Source organism: Geotrypetes seraphini, chromosome 14 (genome assembly GCF_902459505.1).
Source record: "Geotrypetes seraphini chromosome 14, aGeoSer1.1, whole genome shotgun sequence".
NCBI classification, from domain to species: domain Eukaryota; kingdom Metazoa; phylum Chordata; class Amphibia; order Gymnophiona; family Dermophiidae; genus Geotrypetes; species Geotrypetes seraphini.
The window spans coordinates 7,048,079-7,065,239 of NC_047097.1; the positions used below are offsets into that span (position 1 = coordinate 7,048,079).

At 42.5% G+C, this 17,161-nt stretch overlaps 1 protein-coding gene across 1 annotated transcript in view; it reads left to right on the plus strand.

Moving 5' to 3' along the window:
* The window catches only part of LOC117348294 (dual oxidase 1-like), a 201,892-nt gene that overhangs the window by 53,990 nt on the left and 130,741 nt on the right, over nucleotides 1–17,161 (plus strand). The window contains exons 5-6 of the mRNA XM_033920228.1: nucleotides 3,604–3,791; nucleotides 15,722–15,923. Of these exons, the coding sequence (XP_033776119.1) occupies nucleotides 3,604–3,791; nucleotides 15,722–15,923 (390 nt within the window). The remainder of the gene's footprint in view (nucleotides 1–3,603; nucleotides 3,792–15,721; nucleotides 15,924–17,161) is intronic.

Below are 17,161 nucleotides of genomic sequence, written 5' to 3' on the forward strand. Positions count from 1 at the left end.
GCCCGAAGTGTCATGCCTTAATCCCTGCAATAAATGGCTACTCATTCATAGGGTTACCAGACATCTGGGTTTCCCCGGATATGTTCTACTTTTGAGACCTGTAAGTGCATTGACTCAAGAATCTTTTGACGGTTAGAAATATAAATTAACATATTTCTAGCACATATGCAATGATTGAATGGTGGGTCTCGCTATAGGCATTTCGATCCTTGGCGGGGCTACACAATACTGAGCATATGTCAACATAACATCAAGTATTAAATGAGAATAGTTAAAAAAAAATACAGGGAGTCCAATAGAGACCATTTATGGATATATATAATACTTAACCTTTTTTAAAAATAATCTTTATTCATTTTAAAATAATTTCAATAAGTGAAGAATAATAAATAAAACATTTACACTATAGACATCACTTAAAATATTACAAGATTCTTACAGACCAATAACCCTCCCACCCAAATTATTCTTTATCATTCAAGAATCTATAGATCTATCATAATTCCATAATTCACTACATATTTTAAACATAAAATTACACATTTATCCACTTAGACATATTTAAACTTAAAAACCACCCTGTCCCCATCCATAATATTATAATAATTAACCTTTTTAATCATAATTATACCATAAGTAAGAGTCCCTGGCAATGTATATTTTTGACTTAGTCTGCATCTAAATGTTGGCATGTAAATGGCCACTTATGCTAGTATTCTATTATGGTTGAAGCTATAGCCTTGGCACCCTGAAGTTGTGGGTTCAAATCCTGCACTTCTCCTTGTGACCCTGGGCAAGTCACTTAATCCCCAGTGCCCCAGGTACATTAGATAGAGTGGAATTTCAGGACAGGAACTTCAAGCCTCTACAAATATCAGGGGCTCTTAACACGGTCCTTGGGACACGCACAGGCAGTCAGGTTTTCAGGATGCCCACAATGACTAAGCCTGAGATTTGCCTACAGTGGAGGCTGTGCATGCAGATTTATCTCATGTATATTCATTGTGGTATCTTGAAACCAGCCCGGCTTGATGTGGCCTGAAGACTGGGTTGAGAGCCCTTGGCACCGAGTAATACACTTTCTCTAAGTAAGATATACCTCCTGCCACATTCAGAATACTTTTCACCCTTTACCTGAGAATCATAGGCCTCATTGTACTGAGTAAGGTTGCCATGCAAGCAGTTCTTTGCAGTTCCATCAGGCATGATGCCATCGACTTGCAAAATATACTGAAATATAAATATGGTTTCATAAATTATGATTCATGAAACTTGCCCAAATAGTTACTCATATCCAGACTGCATTGTGTAAGCGAAGATAGGGTGAAAGGATGCTGTATATTGTAAGAATTTTTCCTGATGTCACAAGACGGGAGGAACCCTTCGGTAACCTGGTTTCAGTATGTTTTTACAGTATCAATTGTGGGTCTGTTTACTCAGCTCTTTACTGCAAATATTTTGTGCTTTTTTTCTTATGAGATATAACTTGTCCGCTCTGAAACAAAGATTGTGCAAGGCTATCAGAAGCAGGAACCGGCTGATTAGGACCTTGAGCCTCATTGTCCGGGGACCCAGATCACCGTCAGTCCAACCTTCTGAACTTGCAGCAGCATTGCCTTGCCCTCCCCTCACCCTCCATTATTTATTTATTTAAAAGCTCTTGTATTCCGCAGTTCCGCACTGTCTCAAAATTTAGGCAGCTAACAAAAAATGTACATAATAGAATATAAAAGCATAACAAAACAATCAAAATAACAACTGAATCTGCTCGGGCTAACAGTTTACCTAAGGGCTTTCTTTGCATTAGTTCTCAAAGTGTTGCATTCTTTCTTTTGCTTTAAAACTTCATTTACTGGAAACATATAAATTAAGATTTTAAAATGCAACTTATGGGTTTCATTTATAGCCCAATGTCTTTGAAAAATTCTAAAAGGTGTCTATTTTATAAAAAACAACCTAGACTTATGGGCCTTTACAAAATAGGCCCCTAGATCCAGCCCAAATATTGCACAAGTGCTAAGACACAAATTTATACTTGTTCTGCCCAAACTACGCCCCAGATTGCATGCAAGTAAGGATATGTTTTTTAAGCATTTATGTGTTTGCAGTTTTATAAAAGGTACTTCCTGTGTGAGAAATACACTGTACAGCCCAGGTGAAAAGCTTTAGTAAATCACCTTGAAAATGGGACAGTTATTGTGTCTGAAACTTTAGGCTGGCTGATATAGAAATGTTAAAAAAAACATACTGTATAATGAATTTAGCAGAAAAACCTCATTCACACTCTCATTAGAAATAAAACAAACGAGACAGAAATCAAAATATATACAAAAAATGGAGAAAACAGACCTCATACACGGACAGCCGGGACTACACAATACCCTAAGCTAACCGTATCATCACTGGTCTGAAAAAAACTTCCTACATATATATCATCAATTTTTCATTTCATTCTTTCATATCAACTTCAAAGTTCATTTCTGTTCTCATATTTGTGTGTAGAGGAATGAAAGGTATAAATCTGCCAAAATATCATCACAATGGCAACAGCCCGGAGTAAAAGGTTATTATAAGTTCATATAAAAAGGTCTAATTAAACGTGATGTGAACAAACAGGGCAAACTTATCTTCAAATTGCATCTCTTAGGCACTCTTTCATGCAGTTCCTTTGCTTTTTCAAAACTGCTTCTTCCCGACAGAAAGCACTTCTGTTTCACCTTGTTCCAGACTATATCAGGGGAAATTTTATCTTTTATCACCACATCTGAATATCCAAACATGTTCATGTAATAAACCAACATGGCCGACACACCTAAAAATGGCTGAAGAACTGAAAAATTGATGATATATATGTATGAAGCTTTTTCAGACCAGTGATGATACGGTTAGCTTAGGGCAGAGTTCTTCAACCACCGGTCCATGGACCAGTGCCGGGCCACAGAAATTTCCTGCCGGTCCACAGGGCCAGCACATGCATCAGGCCCAGTGTTCTTCAACCACCTGCCCACGGTGCGATCGATGTGGCGTTATCTTCGAACCAGCTCCCTCTTCCTAACTGATTCAGTGCACAAAGCCACGGGCAGTGGCTCCTACGGGCATCCTGCGCCTGAACCGGAAGCCTTCTCTCTGACGTTGCAACGTCAGAGGGAAGGCTTCCAGATGAGGCACGGGACATGCAAGGTGCAATTAGTACTATTATGGGGGTGGTGTCTGGGGTGGAGATTGGGTAGAGATGGGCGGGGTCTGGCCCACGACTTAGCCCAGTGTTCTTCAACTGCTGGTCCACGGATCGATGCCGGTCCACAGAATAATTCTTTTATTTCTGCCGGTCCATAGGTGTAAAAAGGTTGAAAAACACTGGCTTAGGGTACTGTGTAGTCCCGGCTGTCCCTGTATGAGGTCTATTTTCTCCATTTTTTGTATATATTTTGATTTCTGTCTCGTTTGTTTTATTTTTAATGAGAGTGTGAATGAGATTTTTCTGCTAAATTCATTATATAGTACGTTTTTTAAAATTTTTGTTTGTTATATACGACGGTACCCTGATATTGTTGATATAGAAATGTGTAACTTTATGTTCTCCTTCCTGTCTTGGGTGTTTAGGTTATCACGTATTCTCAGAAATCTTAGGTGAGCACAAGGTGGGCTGCCCAGCTGAATTTTTAAACATCAAAATTCCTGAAGGTGACCCGGTGTTTGACCCTGAAAATACTGGACATGTAGTTATTCCATTCCAGCGAAGCCTCTGGTGCAAGAATACGGGAAGAAGTCCTAACAACCCCAGACATCAGGTATATAAGCAGCCTAACTAGAGAGATTTCTTTATTTATTAGTAATAATAAACTTTATTCTTGTATATCGCCATACCATTTAGTTCTAGGTGGTTCACATTCAAGAGAGACTGAACAGAAATCGTCCCTGTTGTATGGCCATACATCAATCCATTTTATAAGTATAACATAGGGATTCCCACCAAAATGAGTAATTCAACTTATCCCAGTTTTTCCAATTTCTTAAAATAAGCTGCATGGCAACCCCTGTCATAACTAATAGAAGTATTTATTTCTCATTGATAATTGGCTTTTAGCTCTCATAAGAGTACCAAATAAAATAGTATTATAAGATAAAGCCACTGGATTCTCTAACATAAAGAGGAATAATCTAATTTTATTGTATAGACAAATAAACATACACATCCTGGGGTGGGGGTGGGGGGCAGTGTTCCCTCTAAGCGGGCGGGTGTTGTGAGCAAACTTTTTTCACTGTGAGCTAAAAATATCGGGCGCCAGCAAGTTATGAGCCAAATAAATATGTTGCTTTCTACCACAGAACTTCCTTACGTTTGTATGGAATCTATCCCCTTTCAACTTTAGAGAGTGCCCTCTCGTTCTCCCTGCCTTAGCTACTAAGTCTATTCCCTTCAGTACCTTGAATGTTTCTATCATGTCCCCTCTCAATCTCCTCTGCTCAAGGGAGAAGAGGCCCAGTTTCTCTAATCTTTCGCTGTACGGCAACTCCTCCAGCCCCTTAACCATTTTAGTTGCTCTTCTCTGGATCCTTTCGAGTAGTACCGTGTCCTTCTTAAAGTACCAGTGCTGGACGCAGTACTCCAGGTGAGGGCGTACCATGGCCCGGTACAGCAGCATGATAACCTTCTCTGTCTCTTCAGTCCAGCATCTGCCCCTTCCATTCACTGTCTGTCTTTCCCTGCCATCTCTCCTCCTGCCCCCCCCCCACCCCCCAATTTGGTCTAGCATCCATCATCTTCCTTCTGTTCCCCTCATGGTCTGGCATCTCTATCCTTCCCTCCCCCCTGTGGTTTTTAGCATATCTCTCTTCTCATTTCCTCCACTCAGATCTGATCATTCTCTGCTCTCTCTTCCCTTTTCTTCTCTGGTCTTCCTTCTCTATTTTCTGCCTCCATCTAAATTAAATTCTTTCTTACTATTTAGTCCCGTTTCCCTCTTTTCACTGTGTCTACACACAGCTTGTCACCCCTTTCCCTCACCCCTCCATTATCTTACTATTTTCTTCCCCCTTTATTTATCTCCTCCTTCCATCCAGTATGTGTTCTTTCCCCACTTCCATTCAGCATCTGCTCTCCCTTCTCAACTGACATCCATCTGCCTTCTGCTCTCTCTCCCTTCTTCTCACTTCCATCATCTGTCCCCTTCTCTCTCTCTCTCATCTCCTCCATTCCATCATCTGCCCCTTCTCTCTCTCTCTCCCCCCCCCCCAACTTCCATCATCTGCCCCCCTTCCCCTCCCCTTTGTGGGTCACTTTCTTTCCCCTGAGGGTGGCTCATGTCACAGGGGAAGCTTTGGCCGAGCAGAACCGCTTGATTGACAGTGGAACTTACTTGATTGATGTCGATGCTGGGGCCCGTTGCCGTTTGAAGGAAAAAAAAAAGGTGGAAAAAAGGAACCTGTAAAGGCGAGAGGAAGGGAAACCTCCAGGACAGCTGCTTTTTGCCCTCCTTCAGCGGCCCAAGAGTTCAGACCAGCAGCGGCAGCTCTGTATGCTTTTAACTTCGGCACAGAGCTGCCCCTAATCAATAGTTTAGCGCGGTTTCATGAGGCAGCCTCGGGGCCTTTGATAGCCGGCCCGCTTCGATGATGCGATGTGGGCCGGCCTAGCAAAGGCCCCGAGGCTGCCTTATGAAACCGCGCTAAACTATTGATTAGGGGCAGCTCTGTGCCGAAGTTAAAAGCATACACAGCTGCCGCTGCTGGTCTGGAGGTGCGGAGACAAGGCAGGAGGCAAACGCGGTGGAAGGCAGGAGTCCCGGCGAAGGCAGGAGTCCCGGCACAGCGACTGCAACAGGAAGTTGCAAGTCAGCTGACGCCGGCCTTTCGTTGCGGCGGGGACCGAATCCTTCGCGGACCGGCAAGATTTTGTTTGCGGACCGGCGGTTGAAGAACTGTGCTCTACACTGTGTGCGCTGCGACGAGAAACTTGTGCGCTGCGAGGTAATATTTTGTGCGCGTGCGCACGTCAACGCAGCTTAGCGGGAACACTGGTGGGGGGGGTTAAGGAAGGGAATGGAATTGGTTCATGGATTTTGTGAATGGTTTCATGAAGGTTTTGATTTATTTGTTTATTGGATGGGAGGGGAAAATTTCTTTGTTGCAGTAATATTTGTAAGTTTTGTTGTGCTTATTATTTTTTTTTTTTTTTTGTGCTTATTATTAATGTACATATATGTGATTCATTTATTGCGCATTTGTAGTTTGAAAATCAATAAAGAATTAAAAAAAAAAAGACTGAACAGTTCAGTGACAATACATTCTTAGAAAATACAGAATAAATTGATGTTTAATTTACAGATTTTTCAGAAAGATACGTTTTCATAGATTTTCGAAAGGTGTAATAAGACTGAGTCTGGGAAATTATTGTATTTAACCAATTGTTCAATTTACCTGCCCAAAATGCAAACGTTTTATCAATAAATCTTTTATAAAGGCAATGTTTTAGTGTAGGATAGGCAAAGAAATTGATTCTTTGGGCATACTTTTTTAGTTTAAATCTATTTTATTAAGCAAGAGGAAAAACAATAGCAATAACAACCATGGTATGTATTTTCATCAAACAACCGCGGAGGACTGGACTCTTATGTCCTCCCCGGACCCACCTCACCCCCTCCCCCACAGCAAAGAATCCCCACCCCCCCACCCTCCCCTCCCCAGCCCTCCACAGATACAGAAAACTCTCATGCAGGGACAACAAAGACTCATAAAGCAAAGATTCAGAGGAGGAGTCTATTCAAGACACGGCTACGACTCTCAGGAGTCAGAATGTTCAAATAAGGAGTCCAAGTGTGAACAAAGTCTCTGCTCCGGCGTCGAGAAGAACTGGCCAAACGGGCCTCCCAACCCAGCAGTTCATGAAGGCGGTTCCTCCAATACCAGAAAGAAGGTGGTTCAGAAGATAGCCAGCAACACAAGATACATTTCTTCCCCAAAATAAAACATTTACTGAGAAATAATTTTTCATGAGATGTGTACATATTCAAAAAAGAGAAATGGGCAAACAGCATAGACTGCACCGAGACTGGCACAGGGGTCTGCAACAAGCCCTGTAAAAAGGAGGCCAGCTCCGTCCAGAATGCCTGAATCCCCTCACAGCTCCAAATACCATGAAAGTAAGAATTTACCTCCACCGAACAACGGATGCATAATTGAGTATCCAAACCGTGAAGGTAGGTAAGCTGGAGCCAAGCCGAACAACGTTTTGAAGCAAATACAAGCAAATTTAAATAGCACCCTAGTTTCGAAAGGCAACCAGTGTAGCTGCTGATAATATGGACTAGTAGTTGATCATTTGCCCTTTCTAGTTTAACTTCAAAGCAAATGGAGCAGTTCTATAAACTCCACTTTAGAAAGGGGATCACTCTCCCTATGCAAAATCAATTATCAAAACTTTAGTATAAAAACAGTAAAGATATTATATCAGTATCTTTCCTGCTGCAGAAACATCACATGGATAAGAAAATATTACTTAAAACAGCCTCAAAGGCTCAACAAGTATAGAAAACAGCCATAGCTGTCTAGTGAAACTATGCTATACTGGAGCTCAGAAGCATATTATTGGCTGATATTACCAGACAAAAAGAGCACTTAAAAACCCCAAAAAACCTAAACTAAACTAAAGCTTAACTTTATATACCGGGTCGTCAACCTAAGGAAGCTCAACTTGGTTTACAACAATTAGATAAAAACTAAATAAAGTTTACAAGGATTAAATAAAAACTAAAGATAGTAATAGCAAAAGTTTCAAAGAGATTAGTTTCGCCCACTACTTATGAGGAATTTAGGAAACGTCTGAAAAAACACACCTGTTCCTAAAGTATCTAGACAACTGATCCTCTCTTCCCTCTCCCCTCTATAGCGATTAACTTGTTCTATTGATCACTCTCTCCTCAAAAATGGATTTCCTGTCCTATTAACCCTCTTTCTTCCTCCCCTCTTAAAGTCAATCAATTTGTACCTTTGCTTAATCTTTGTAAACCGCATAGAACTTCACGGTATTGCGGTATATAAGCTGTTATTATTATTATTATTATTATTTTCATAATGTTTGGCAAAACGAAAAGTTTTTAGAAATTTACAGAAAGATTGGAAAGAACTGGGGCTCCTCAGAATTAAGGGGAGTTCATTCCATAGTTGAGAAAGTTTAAAAGCCAGAGATTGACTGAAGATCGTAACTCCTTTAATTCCTTTTCTTGAAGGAAGGGAGAGTGCCTGTATATGATTGACATGTGACTGGCGACAATTATGGAAGCACCGGTTGCAGTTAATTTTTGTAGCAAGTAAGGGTGTTTATTAACTGTGGGTTACTTTTACTAAGGCACGCTAACCGTTTTAGCGTGTGCTAAACGCTAACAAGTCCATTATAGCCTGTGGACGCGTTAGTGTTTAGTGCGCACTAATATTTAGCATGCGCTAAAACAGCTAATGCGCCTTAGTGAAGGACCCCTGTCTTTTTATTGTCTGTTGTATTTGTGATTTGTTTTATTTCATTTGTTGATGTTATACTGTAACCCACTTAGATTTTTCTGGATAATATAAGAACATAAGAAGTTGCCTCCGCTGAGGCAGACCAGAGGTCCATCTCGCCCAGCGGTCCGCTCCCGCGGCGGCCCATCAGGCCCATTGCCTGAGCAGTGGTCCAAGGCTATCCCTATAACCTACCTCTACGGGGATATAAGTTTGATAAATAAATAAATAGTATATAAGCCACCTAGACCCGACCTCCAGAATAGGCATTTAAGGGCAAATTCTATAAGAAGAGCCCGATACAGGCACTGTTCAGCGCCAGTCAAGTAAAATTGGGCGCTGTTTAGTGAATCACGCTGAGCGGCACCTATTTTGGAGGCGCCCATTAAATAGGCCAGCTCTAGGCACAACTAAAAGTTAGGCGCCCATGCGAGTGCTTAAGCACGCTTAAGAGCAGGGATTCTGTAAGAAGGCACCTAACTCGTAGCTACGCCCACACCTAACATGCATAGCGCCTATTTTTTTTTGAAGGCCGCCTAAATTTTTAGAGGCGCCTTGTTACAGAATCGCGCTTTCTTGATAGACGCCTATGTTTCCATCAGTGCTGATTAAAAAGCTTAATTGGCCTTGTTATTCAATTCAGATAGGCGCCTCCGAAATAGGTGCCTAACTTTAGGCACTGGTTACAGAATTTGGACCTTAGTAAATATGTAATAAGCAATAAACAAAACATATGTAGATTATAGTATTCTACAATCTAAGAGAACAGCTGTATGCCTAAAATCTGCCCATGTGATCTCAGACCCTCAAATTACACCTTATTGCATTTAGGCGAATATCAACATTTACACCTTATTGCATTTAGGCGAATAGCAACATTTACGTACGACCATATATATATTACATCTTCTGGTCATTTCCCTGCATTTCTGGTGCCTAAATCTTGATGCCTTCTTCAAAGAATTACCCTTCAACAATAGTCTCTACTCATCCTCATGTTAAAAGTTCAAGTGGTAGAGGGAATTCTACAGGATCTATGCTGGCTCCCAGTGATGTCTGAAAGCGCATTCAAAGCTAGCCAGTTTGAATAACTCAGCCAGTTTTCTGGCACTAATAAGGAGAACACACCTATCTAAAGATTTAATATATGCTTGCAGTTCTGTCATCACGGCCAACCTGTTAGAGCCTTAGAAACATGCTATTAAATCTTAATAGCAAATATGCGTTTTTTGGCATCCTTAGACTTTGCATTATGTAATCTTCATCAGCCCGAATATGTGTCTTACACCATAATCTTTCAAGTTCCCGTCCCTGCCTCTTCACTTCCTATAAGTCAGAATTCCACCAAGGAAGTGATATATTCTGCTTAAGTGATCATTCCTTTTCTGAGGCAATATTATACATTCGTTGGCTAATGAGCTGCATGTATCTACTAGTTGACCTAGAGCAGTGGTCTCAAACTCAAACCCTTTTCAGGGCCACATTTTGGATTTGTAGGTACTTGGAGGGCCGCAGAAATAAAATAGTTAATGTCTTATTAAAGAAGTGACAATTTTGCATGAGGTAAAACTCTTTATAGTTTATAAATCTTTCCTTTTGGCCAAGTCTTAATAATAATATTGTCATTTATAGCTAAAGACATATGGTCAAGAAACGGTTTTATTTTACTTTTGTGATTATGATAAACATACTGAGGGCCTCAAAATAGTACCTGGCGGGCCGCATGTGGCCCCCGGGCCGCAAGTTTGAGACCACTGACCTAGAGTGAGATCTTCATCAGTCCTTGATTGATCTAGCACAGTCCAAATTTTTGAAGGAATTAGAACTTGACTTTTACTAAAATGCATTAGAATCTGGGCTTAGTCCGGCTGATACTCAAAGTGAGTTAATTGGCTGGGAACGGCCGCCGACTAGTTAGCACGCTTGTTTGTGGTTATCTGGTCATTTTCAGCAGCATTTACCTGGTTAGCGCAGCTGAAAATGTCTGGTTAACTCTGAACTTTGAGTTACTACTACTACTAATCATATCTATAGTGCTACTAGATAGACGCAGTGCTGTACATCAAAACAGAAGAGACAGTCCCTGCAGCTTATAATCTACTCAAGACAGGCAAACGGGACATAGTGATCAGGTGGAGGAATTACAGAAAGAATGATAAGACACATATTGGTGCTAGAAGGTTGGTTGAGTTGACTATGTTGGAGCATTCCAGGAGTCTTAATATATCCCATTATTTAATAGTTGTCCTATCTTTATGTGCTAACCCATTGCTGGGTAAGTCTGAATATTAATTTAACCAATCATGTGCTAGCTTGTTTTAAAAAAACAGATATTCAGCGCCAAAGCCTGGACAGGGTCCATCATTGAATTCCTGGTTTTAGCATTTGCCGAGGACAAGGGAAAATGGTGTTTGAATGTCAGGCAGGGCTAGGGTTACCAGGCGTCTGGATTTCCCCGGACATGCTCTCCTTTTCTAGGACATGTCCGGGGCTCTGGACGGCAAAACTCGGCACTTTGTCTGGGGCGGGGCTAGGGCTGGATTGGGGGCGGGACTGGGGTGTAATGGGGCTGGGATGGGTTGAACTGGGTGGGCGGGTCTAGGGGGGGGTCTAGATTTTACTAAAGTAAAATTCGATAACCCTAGGCAGGGCTTAATTTGTAGATAAGAACATAAGCAGTGCCTCTGCCGGGTCAGACCAAAGGTCCATCCCGCCCAGCAGTCCGCCCCCGTGGCGGCCCAACAGGTCATGACCTGCCTTAATCACCAGAAGGGGCCCCCTTGCCCCCTAGGTTTCTCATCGAAGTCCTATCTTCCCATCAATGTCCTAACCCTCCAGCCTTGCACCTGCACGACCTGGTGAGCTGTCTATACTTATGCAACACCCCAGCACCTCCCTCAGTACCCCACGATCCCCTTTTCCCTCAGGAATCTGTCCAATCCCTGTTTGAATCCCTGTACTGTACTCTGCCGGATCACTTCCTCCGGGAGCGCATTCCATTTGTCCACGACCCTTTGGGTGAAGAAAAACTTCCTTGCATTTGATTTGAACCTATCTCCCTTCAGTTTCTCCGAGTGCCCCCTCGTACCTGTCGTCCCTTTTAGTCTGAAGAACCTGTCCCTGTCCACCCTCTCTATGCCCCTAAGTATTTTGAAGGTCTCTATGATTTAGGTGGCAGCTATGAACATAAGATAAAAAGGAAGAGGAACTGTGGAGCTAGGAAAGGCTTGGGCGGGCCAGGTTAGGGTATAGGCAGTGTCTCTGATGTCAAAAGAATTGACAAATTTATCTTTGGAGCAAACAATTCCCCAAGCACTTTAGCTATTGAATCTCATGGTCCTCTTCTGCACCAGGTTGTGTCTCCTCACTGTCATCTTTGAGGGAATTACTCTGTGCCTTAATCATGACAATAATGAGAAAGCAGCAAGGCAAATTAACGGTCCATAAGATCCAATAGGGAAAACATAAGAGAAGTAGACCATATGAAGAAAACAGTCTTTATTCACCACTTTTAGCTCCTAGGTTTAAACAAGTTCCCCTGACATAGTCGCGTTTCACCCAAACAGCTGCCTCAGGGGCGGTTGAATACAAGCTGGTGCAAAAGTCCAAGCTTCACCAAACTGATATTCAGCACTATTTAACCGACTGTCTGCAAAATTTCCAGAATCAACTTCCAGAAGCATTGCGCTTTATTTCTTCCCTGTCCTCTTTTAAGAAAATGCTGAAAGCGTATTTTTTTCAGGACGCATTTCCTGCTGACCTTTGAATGCCTTATATCTATTTTTCCACTTTGGCCTGTCCATCTCTTACATCTGTCGATGAACCTATGTGCCAGTCTTGGGGGACGTGCTTGGCTTGCAATAACTCTCTTTTTCTATCCTATTATGGAATGGAGTTCTTTTCTGCTTTTTATATATTTTCTGTTTGATGTACTCGGCCTGGATGGATTTTGCATCCTTGGGCGGTTAATCAGCCTGAACCTGAACCTGAAATTTAAAGCAATAGCCAGTCAGATTCAGCAGCTAAATCGGGCTGCATAACTAGCTAGTCTTATCCAGTGGTGTAGCAAGGGTAGGAGGCGCCCAAGGTAGTGGCGCTCACCTCTCTGCCTCTCCCCTCTGCCCCCCCCCCCTCGCCACACTCCTTCCACACTCCCCATGCCATACTCACACCCCCGGTATCTCTAAATCTTCTCCAGCAGCAGTAGCTTCTCCGGTATGGGCTTTCCCTCTGACATCACTTCCTGGCCCCACGACCCGGACGTGATTTCAGAAAGGAGGTAGGCCGGCGCGAGCAGCTGGACAGAGAAGTTTCTCATGCTGGTAAAGATTAAAAGAGGTACAGGGGGGAGGACGAGCACGAGCATGGTATGGGGGCGGAGAGGTGCGCAACGCCCCCACCATTACTGCGGTCGGGTGGTCTGCCCCCTCCCCCTTTACTATGCCACTGAGTCTACCTTTGGCTGTTCTAAACTTATCTGGCCAGCGCTAAATATCAACTTGGGATGGCTATTCACTGGATATTCAATGATGGTCAGCCAAAATGGCCTGGCATTGAATGCCTGGGTTCTGTGCCAAGCGCAGGAGTCAGCCCAGCTAACTCCTGCACTCTGAACGTCAGCACCTGCCTCTCTAACCTGGGTTTGCATGTAGTGAGGCGTGGATTTTTAGACCAGTTGGCGCGTGTATTCATCCACCCCGAGGCAGCCGTTTTGGCAAAGCATGGCCTTGTCAGGAAAACTTGTTTAAAGCTGGGAATTGTTTTCTCCATATGGTCTGCTTCTCTTCTGTTTTCCTTGACCATGGCAATGCCTGCTTCAGATCGTGCACATTATTGAATCCATAAACTCCACAGTGGGATACCTCCAGGCAATCCAGCTAACAGAACACATGTTATAAAGGCCAGTGTGTACTTTTAGGCATTGTTTGGAGGGGAGGGGGAGCACAGTTTTCCAACAAGAGATTGTAGCTGTGTAGCTCATTGTTGCCTGGCTATGTGCCTCAGAACCGGCTTTCCCAGGTCAGTGGTAGAGTCCAAATAGGAAATTATGCTTGTAATTCTTTGAAAAGTGCCATGGGAAAATGTACCCAAAGACATATAACTGACCATGTAAATAAGACAAGCCTTTGAAGGGTGATCAAGAAATATTGTATAAAATTACTCAGAGATGTGAAACTCTGAAAGGAAGGCCACAAAACCTCCCTTGGGTAAAGAGTTTACCTTCCAGTCATTGTTATTCTATAAAAATCTTTTTTGATCACGACCTGGAAAGGCTAAAAAGTTCAAACTGTTTCAAAAGTTCAAAATAACTGTTTTGTTCTTGTTATTAATATCATGCAAACGTCACTGCATTGACGTTTGCATGATATTAACAAGAACAAACCAATTATTTTGAACTTTTGAAACAGTTTGAACTTTTTAGCCTTTCCAGGTCGTGATCAAAAAAGATTTTTATAGAATAACAATGACTGGAAGGTAAACTCTTTACCCAAGGGAGGTTTTGTGGCCTTCCTTTCAGAGTTTCACATCTCTGAGTAATTTTATACAATGTTTCTTGATCACCCTTCAAAGGCTTGTCTTATTTACATGGTCAGTTATATGTCTTTTGGATTTTGACTCTTTCTGACCTAGTGTTTGTCAAATAATATCCCTGAACGTAATTCAGTAATGGGAAAATGTACCTGCAGAAATGTGCATCAGTTTGGTGCAGGCATTTTTTTTTTGTTAAAAATATTTGGGGCAATTCTAAAAGCTCACACGTTTGGCTATGTACCAAAAATAGGCGTCAAAAGAGACGCTTATTGGAGGTTTCACGCATAAGTGTGGTAGGCAGTGTTCTATAGAGAGCAAAACTCCAAATTGGGTGTATACACGGGAAGAGCTTGGGTGGACCGTGGTCAGACCATGGATGTGACACCAAATGACATGTGATATAGCCTTCAATCTTTAACCCTACTCCCCAATGCCCTCCAACCCAGCCAGCAGATTAACTGTTCCCCTTAACTGTATCCATGACATCCTGTTTGTCCGTCTTGTCTGTTTAGATTGTAAGCTCTTTCAAGCAGAGACTGTCTTCATTGTGACTCTGTATAGTGCTTTGTGCATCTGGTAGCATTATAGAAATAATTCATAGTAGTAGTAAAGTGAAGAGTTTCAGTCTTTGGGAAGCACAGCTAAGATAGTGATGTCATAATGCCTCATTCCACCAATGCCTAAGAGCCAACCTCATCAGTGATGTCACAATGGCTTGATTGTCCTTTACTCCCCTCTGCCCTCCAACCTAGCCAACAGATTAACTGCTCCCCTTAACTGTATCCATGACATCCTGTTTTGTTTGTCTGTCTTGTCTGTTTAGATTGTAAGCTCTTTCGAGCAGGGACTTTCTTCTTTGTGACTCCGTACAGCGCTGCGTGTGTTTGGTAGCGCCATAGAAATAATTCATAGTAGTAGTAATTAGAGAATACTATCAGTTATTCATGTCCCTTAACTCACTTAGGTGCCACTATTTCTATTTACCTAAGTTTTGGTTCACCCATGCAGGATTGCACTAGTATTCCTTACCAAGTCCAGTTTCAAGTTTATTTAAAATTTATTATACCGCCCACTCGAACCTTCTAGGCGGTGTACAAAAAATGCCATAACAATGTGCCAATTAAAATACAATGTAAACAAAAACAAACCAAGGGAAAAGACAATTTTTTAAGGACAATGACAAATGGGAACAAAAGAGAAGAAGGGTTTGGAACGACAACTGATAGGGAGAAAAAGAACACTTAAGGGGAAGAACCCTTAGGCATGTTGAAATGCCGTTACAGCCTTGGCACTGAGCACACCCCACTGTACAGCTTAAATTGAGGTGCCAAGTTATAGCATTGCCTCCAATATGCTTAATTTGGAGAATGCAAAACTGCATGCTATTACCTCCCCCTAACCTAATTTCACCTCTCTTCCTACTGGCAAAAGTGTACATGTTGTTAACCTCTTGTGTACTCTACCCGTGGAAAGGGTGCACAGTGTTAGATAAATGGCTTTGGAGGATTGCCCTCCATATCCTGACAGCGCTCTAGCCAAGAGAACCAGCATAAGCCTTCATTAAACACACTCGATTAACATATTAAAGAACAAACTAAAAAGGTTAAGGCTAGAGTAAGGGATTTTAACTAGAAGGGCCTGGTATGGTGAACATATGAATTTGTTTGCAAGCTGACTTGGGCTGTGTCTGCAGGTAAACTCAGTGACAGCCTGGATCGATGGAAGCTCCATTTATGGCTCCTCCCATTCCTGGAACGATGCCCTGAGGAGTTTCTCTGGAGGGATGCTGGCTTCTGCGCCTGACCCACTCTTTCCTAAAGAAACAGACGGCAATGTTCTAATATGGAAAGCACAGGACCCCGCAACTGGGCAGCGCGGCCACAGAGGGATTTATGGTAAGTGTTAGGCATCTGTCATGTCGAAGTGATATTGTGTCCTGTCTTTCAGCAGTTTTGCTGTAGATACTAGTTGGAAGAAAACTAGAGTATCTGTATTCAACGGTTAATAGTCTGTCTACGTTGTAGCTGTATTTTTAAAATATATAAAAATCGGTTCATAACAGTACAGACAATACATAGAAACATAACATAACATAAGAACATAAGAAATGCCATCTCCGGATCAGACCTTCGGTCCATCAAGTCCGGCGATCCGCACACGCGGAGGCCCTGCCAGGTGTACACCTGTCGTAATTTATAGTCCACCATATCCTTATATGCCTCTCTTAAGGAGATATGCATCTAGTTTGCTCTTGAAGCCTAGGACGGTCGATTCCGTCATAATCTCCTCTGGGAGGGCATTCCAGGTGTCAACCACTCTCTGAGTGAAGCAGAACTTCCTGACATTAGTCCTGAACCTGTCCCCCCTTAGCTTCATTACATGTCCTCTAGTCCGTGTCAAATTGGACAATGTAAATAATCTTCTCTGCTCTATTTTGTCGATTCCTTTCAGTATTTTGAAGGTCTCGATCATATCCCCACGCAGTCTCCTTTTCTCAAGGGAGAACAATCCTAGTGTTATAAGTCTGTCCTCGTATTCCAGTCTCTCCATACCCTTCACCAGTTTTGTTGCTCATCTCTGCACCCTCTCCAGCAGTTTTATATCCTTCTTTAGGTAGGGAGACCAATGTTGGACGCAGTATTCCAAGTGTGGTCTGACCATTGCCCTATAAAGCGGCATTATAACTTTCTCCGATCTACTCGAGATTCCTTTCTTTATCATGCCCAACATTCTATTTGCCTTCTTTGCCGCTGCCGCGCATTGTGCCGACGGCTTCAGGGTCCTATCTATCAGTACACCCAGATCCCTTTCTTGTTCACTCTTCCCCAGAGTTGCACCTGACATTCTGTACTCGTATTCCTTATTCTTATTGCCTAAATGCATTACCTTGCATTTCTCCACATTGAACTTCATCTGCCATTTCTCCGCCCATGTTTCTAACCGACACAAGTCACTCTGGAGTTTCTCTCTATCCTCCTGCGATCTGATCGCCCGGCATAGTTTTGTATCTTCTGCAAACTTGGTGATCTCACTGGATGTTCCTTCCTCCAGGTCATTGATATAAATATTAAAAAGGATCGGCCCAAGTACCGAGCCCTGGGGTACACCACTAGTCACTTTCTCCCAGTCGGAG